The 6,344-nt window shown below is 50.1% G+C and overlaps 1 protein-coding gene across 1 annotated transcript; it reads right to left on the bottom strand.

Moving 5' to 3' along the window:
• Window positions 1–1,508: 1,508 nt before the first annotated feature.
• GPR173 (G protein-coupled receptor 173) lies at window positions 1,509–5,890 on the bottom strand. Its single transcript, XM_018044563.1, has 2 exons — window positions 3,447–5,890; window positions 1,509–3,024 (listed from the first exon to the last, which is right to left on the bottom strand). Exon 2 carries the CDS (start codon window positions 2,925–2,927, stop codon window positions 1,809–1,811), a length of 1,119 nt encoding a protein of 372 aa, XP_017900052.1. The 5' UTR covers window positions 2,928–3,024; window positions 3,447–5,890; the 3' UTR covers window positions 1,509–1,808.
• Between the last annotated feature and the right edge of the window lie 454 nt (window positions 5,891–6,344).

Below are 6,344 nucleotides of genomic sequence, written 5' to 3'. Positions count from 1 at the left end.
AGATAGGGCACACACCCACCCACACACACAGACAGAAAGAGAAAACATCCAATATAGCATTGTTCATTTCAGTTTTCCATTTACAAAATCCAATGGTGAATCCAGGCAGTTAGAAAAAAGAAATAGAGGAAAATCCTCCTGAATGTACCCTATCTACCCCCACCCCACTCCCTGGGAAAGGCACCCCCATCACTATCACTGAGAGAACAGGTACCCCCCTGTATACCAGTCTTTCAGCCACTCTGGCCTGCCTTTCCAGGGCCACTGCATAACCAGGCTCATTAATGTCTCTCCTGCCTAGAGTGCCTTCTCCATTCTTCTTGCTTAAGTCAAGGCTTGCCCAGTTCTGGAGCTGTGTTAGGGTAGGGAGGGAGTGTAGGACAAGGGCTTCTATAGGGGAGAGAAAGGGGGTGGAAAAATACAGATCTCCCCCTCTCCCAGGAGATGAGAGGGGGACAGAGAACTTGGGAAAGACCAGGCAAAGAATGCCAGTTTGGCTCACCAGTCCATAAGACTTGATATGAACCCAGAGTGGGCTCTGCCCTGGGAAGGAGGCTTTGGATCTCCCACCTGGGGAATCTGGCTGCATTCTGCTCCACTTGGGGTGGAAGTAATGGTGGAGGAAAGAAGAGGGGAAGGGCTGTTCAGAGCAAGGAAGTCGGGGGCTAAGGGCCCAGAAGGCCAAGGGTTACCACAGAGGGGCTTGAGGCCCCTGAGGCTTTAAGGGACAAAAAGAGGTCAGAGAGGAATGGACTCAAGTCCACAGTGCCTTGGAACTTATGCCACTATGACTTACCAAGGCCCTCAAAGAATCTTCATCTTCAGGAGAGTAGCATGAACTCAGGAGACAATTCTGGGGTTCAACACTGCTCTGACCCCAGACTTTGGGATTCAGCCATTCTGGGGAGTTTGACTTTCTCCCTACACTTCCCTGGAGGGGTGCTGCTCCTGCCTGTATGACACCCACATCGACTTCAGTGGGGTTGGAGTGGATTTCCATCCTCAGGAAGAGCTGTAGGATGGGGATCCTGGAGGCAGCTTGAGAGAATGCAGCCAAGCTGAGGTCTCTTCAGCTCGAGGCATATTGCTAGCATCCTGCTCTTCACCTAACCTGGGCCCATCCCAGAGGCCCTTCTCCCTCCCCTCCTTGTTTCTCAAACAGATGCTCAAGAAACACTTGGGAGGTCTGGACATGGTAGGGATGGATAAAAGATTGGCCTTGGGACCAGGTTTAGCCTAAAACAACATTGCACACAACATAGCAATTAAACCTTGCTCCCTGGGGACCGAGCACCCACTTTGGTCCCTCTCGTCAGCAGATCAATTTCATCCAGGCCTTGCTAAAGGACTTGGAAGGAGAGGGTGTGTAGGAGCAGAGGGGACAATAAGAGCTCTAGAAGTCTATTTTACAGGACAAATTTCCCCCTTCTGGACAATGTCAGAGGAGAGACATTAGAGCAAGAAAAGCCTGTCTCCTCAGCTATGAGTAGGAAAACCTGCATTTTCAGTTTTTTTTTTTCTGAATTGTCACTTCTGAGAGAGAGAGAGAGGAGAGAGAGACTGTAGAAGTGGAGAAGGAGGAGGTGGAGACAGGCCCCACAGGACTAGAAATGCATCTTTCCCAGTCCCCACCCAGTCCCTAACCCTGGGGAGGTGTTGGCAAAGGTGCCTAGATTCCAGGTTGTTCCAGGGTCTGGGGCTGGAGCTCAGAAAGAAAGGCTCATGTATGGAGCCCTACCTCTTCCCTTCTGCTGGCTCCATCGTGGTGGCCACGACCTTCTCCCTGCCTGTCTGCCTACCAGCCTGCTTCACATCACACAGTAGGGTTCTCTAGGAGCTGGGGCACCTGTGCCCCAGCAGGGGGCGTGAGTCCTCAGGCACTTCTTGAGGTCCTTGTTGAGCAGGAAGCAGACGATTGGGTTGACGGCAGCCTGGGCGAAGCTCATCCAAACAGCAGTGGCCAGGTAACGGTGGGGCACGGTGCAGGCTTTCACAAACACACGCCAGTAGCAGGCCACGATGTAGGGTGACCAGAGAAGCAGGAAGAGCAGTGTGATTGCGTAGAACATACGGCCCAGCTGCTTTTCACCCTTGACCTCGTCCATGCCCAGCAGCCGCCGGCTGGCTGCATGCCCATTCTGCCGGATACCCAGTAGGGTTGGTGGCATGGGCCCTCGGCCAAAGCCAGCGATCCAATTGGCAGCAGCCTGGCCAGTGGCCCCAGGGCCATGGAATGTCCAGTTCTGACTGATGGCTGGCACCATCTGCACAGGCTTCATCTTGCGGTGACGATACTCGAAGAGGAGCAGCTTGCCATAGACAGCATGTGTGGCTGCCATGAGCACGGCCAACATAAGCATGAAGCCCAGCGTGTCATTGGCCTTGAAATAGCGATGCTCAAAGATACACTGGTCCTCCTCACGGATGAACTTGTAGGTGCCCACGTCGAAGACAGGTGGGAAGGCCATGGCCACAGACAGGGTCCAGGCCATGCAGATGACAGCTGCGCATGTCCAGAGTGTCATGCGCTTGGCATAGAAGCGGTGGTGGGCGATGGCCATGTAGCGTGTGACGCTGATGCAGAACAGCATGAAGGCCGCATGGAAGCAAAAGAGCACAGCCATAAAGGCAACAATCTTGCAGCTGAGCGCACTGAAGGTCCATGAGGAGCCGTGGCGCACAGAAGCCAGCACAAAGGGGAAGCAGACGGCAGAGCGTATGCCGTCAGCCAGGCACAGGTCCAGCAGAAAGTAGTAAGGAGCCTTGTGCAGGGCACGGTCCTTGAGCACCAGCAGGGACAAGATGGCGTTGCCTGCCAGGCTCACGCACATGATCAGTCCCAGCAGCACCAGCTTCACGTAAGCCACTGCTGATGGTGGAGACAGTGCACCGCTCACCTCCTCGGGCTCTCCAGTGGTGTTGGCCATACTGAGGGGCAGGGGCTGCTCCCAACCCTATGGGGTCAGCCAGTCCAGTACGCGATGGGCCCCAGGGGACTCCATCAGTTGTTCTGCTGGGCTGCACCTGCAAATGAGGATAATGGGGGAGACACAGACACAGACAGAGGTATGAGGGCAGGAGAGGGTGTGAAAACACACACACAGGGGCAGAGAGAGTGAGAAAGAACAGAGAAAATGGACACCAATTGAGACAGAAATGGAGGGGATGAGAAAGAGAAAAGATAGGGAGACAGACAGAACCAGAGAGACAAGAAGAGGGGGAAAGAAGGAGAGAGTAGGGAAGGAGAGAGAGAAACACAAGAAAAACAGTGAGAAACAGATGAAAAGGAAAGGCGAGGAAGAAAGAGAAAGGGCAGTGTTAGTGTGTCTATGCGGCCTCCCCTCTTACTCCCAGCTGGTGTCAGGCCCTGCCCCTGGCCCACTGCTGCTCCCCCTCCATCCTTGCTGGGTGAGGGGTACTTCATCTCTCTGGATGTCCTCGGTTACCTCTTTCCTCCATTGGTGGGTCTGTGGGATGGGGATGTGGGTGCGGCTCTCCTCTCCCTTTGTAAAGCCCAAAGGTTGTGTTCTTCAAACTTTTAAAACTGCCACCCATAATAAGAAATATATTTTACATCACAATCTGATACACATACGCACATGTGCACATAGGGCTGAACCCAAAGTTTCACAAAACAGTACAGATCCTATATGTAATGTACCTCATTAGCTTTTATTCTATTTCACAGTGGGTTTTTTTTTCTCTTTTTGGTTAACATTAGTAGCCACTCATTAAATAGGTTTCTTTATTCATAATGAATGTGTTTAGCACACTCATGGAACAGTGGGAAGATCAGTGTGGTTGGAACAGGGCGGGCAAGACAGACAGTGGAAAGTGAATTCACAGAGGGGTCTGGGGCCAGATCATGCAGGGCTGTGGGCCATGACAAAGACTTGGGTTTTTACTTTAAATGAAGTGGGAAGTATGTGTGAACATAAAGATAAAGGTATGCTTGTATGTACTCATTTCTTGAAAAACTATTTATTGAGCATCTACTGTGTGCCAGGCACTGGTGACACAGATGTGAAATAAACAGACAAAGGTCTCTGCTCTTGTGAAGTTGACATTCTAGATAACAAAGAAGATACATAGGTGAAATACAGTAGGTCAGATGATGATAAATTCCTAAATTTAGGAGGGAAGGGGGATAGGAAGTGCCAGGGGTGGAGGAAGTACAGTTTTGTTTTATTTTTGGAAGTACAGTTTTAAATGAGGTGGACAGGGAAAGCTTCATGGAAGAGGTGTCATCTGAGCAAAAAAATGGAGGAGGTGACTGAGCCATGTGGATACCTGGGAGAAGAGAAGTCTAGGTAGAGGGAATAGCCAGAACAAAGGCTCTGAGGTGAGACTGCATGTGGTACATTTGAGGAAGAATAAGGAGGTAGGTGGAATGGAATGAGCAAGGGGAAAGTGGTAGGAGGAGAGCTCAGCAAGGTGGTGAGGTCAGATCACATAGGTCACATTGAGGACTCTGACTTTTAATCTGAGTGAGATGGGCGCCATGGGAGAGTTTTGCACAGAGATAAGATGTGATATGACTCAGGATTGAATGGGATTCTGCTTGCTGTTGTGAGGAGCATAGACCATGTGAGGCGAAGGTAGAAGTAGGGATACTACTTAGGAGGCTCCTGTAGTAATCTAGGTAAGAAAACAGCACCTCTGTGCCCCCCTGCCCTGCTTTATTTCTCTTCCTGGAATTTCTCTCTTCTGATGCACTACATAATTTACCTTTTTTATAGTTTTGATTTATTTATATTATCATATAGTTGATGTAAGTATTATATAATTACAGACAGTGATTCACAGTTTTAAAGATTACACTTCATTTATGGTTATTATAAAATATTCACTTTAAAATTTCGATTTATTGCCTGCCCCTCCCTATTAGAAGGAAAGCTCCATGAGGGTAGGGATTTTCGACTCACACATTCTAGAAGAGCAGTGCAGAACCCACCGTAGGCTCTCAGTCAAAAGCTGTCAAATCAATTGGTTGAGGGACTAGTGGGGGGGCTAGTGGCTCAGGGAGGGCCACCTGGAGGCATCAGGTAGGATTTGCTGAGAAAGCAGTCTGGGCAGTGTGTGAATGGGAGGGCACAGGAAAGCTTGGGGGTAAACAGGAGAGCTCCTAGTGTATGAGGGCTGGGTGGGGGATGCAGGGTGTGATAGGATAGCAGGGCAGGTTTCCCAGGAAAGGCAGGAAAGCAGAAGCCAGAGAAGCTCAGAACTCCTGCTGGGGCTGGGATGGGATTGAGGTTGGAAGAGGTGGGGCTTGAATGGATGTCTTTCTACCCCCTCCCTCCCTGGAAAATGGCTCCCCTCTGCACTGTTTCTCAGTTCAATCCAACTGAGCCTGCCACAGCCACCTGGGGACAAACTTTTCTCATGGTACCCCGAAGTCTCAGGGCCAGTGCCAGTGGACCAAGAGAAGGTGCTAGGGCAGGGGCTTGAGAGAAGTGGAGTTGGTGGGCCCCTTCAGCCCCTCAAGGCCTCACAGCTCCCACGGATCTGTGGACCAGCTGATAGCTGGGTGTGTAGAAACATACACACACACACACACACACACACACTCCTTAGCCTTGAGGAGTCGCAGGGGGAGGTGATAGAGACAGAGATTGAATGTAAGACAGAGTCAGAGAGACACACAAGTGACAAAGAAAGAGAGTGGAGCAGAAAGAGAGAGATGGAGACATAGGAACGTGGCGGGGAGGGGTGGGAGAAATAAACACAGAAAGGATAGAGATTTACATAGAGAAGAGGAGACAGAAAGAGGAAGAAGAGAGGAAGTCAAAAAAAGACAGAGACACACACAGAGAGAAACAGAGACAGTGCAAGAGACCAACAAGGGAGAAATATAGAGACAGAAAGGGGAAAATAGAGAGATGAGAGTGGGAGAGAGAGACAGAGAGAAAAAATAGAGACAGAGAGAGAGGGGGAAGGAGGGAGGGAGACAAAGACAAAGAGATAGAAGGACAGGGATAATGCCAGGAAAGGGAGAAAGATGTAGAGCAATAAAGAGACAGGGATGGGGGGTGAGAGACAGATATAGAGAGGTGATGGAGAGAGAGAGAGGCAGAAATAAAGATGGATGCAGAGAGAGGGAGACACAGAGAGACAAACTAAGACCAAGGAAGTGGATAATGTGTAGCTCAGAGTCTCAGTGAAAACAAAAACAAACACTAAAACAGAACAAACAAAACAAAAAACCATAAAACAATACCAGCAAACAAACAAAACCCTGGTGTTGCCTGGAAAGCTTGGGTGATAATAAAAAAATGAGGAGAGGGTTCTGAGCACGGGCAGCCACAGCCTGGGACCATCCGACACTAAGGATGCATGTGCATATG

The sequence above is a fragment of the Capra hircus genome, unplaced genomic scaffold (genome assembly GCF_001704415.2).
Source record: "Capra hircus breed San Clemente unplaced genomic scaffold, ASM170441v1, whole genome shotgun sequence".
NCBI classification, from domain to species: Eukaryota; Metazoa; Chordata; class Mammalia; order Artiodactyla; family Bovidae; genus Capra; species Capra hircus.
Note: the sequence above shows the minus strand (reverse complement) of the source record. Positions and strands in the feature narration are given on the sequence as shown.

What these genes read in the sequence shown, in the direction of transcription:
- GPR173 (XM_018044563.1), bottom strand. Translation starts at nt 2,927, where the DNA reads ATGGCCAACACCACTGGAGAGCCCGAGGAGGTGAGCGGTGCACTGTCT.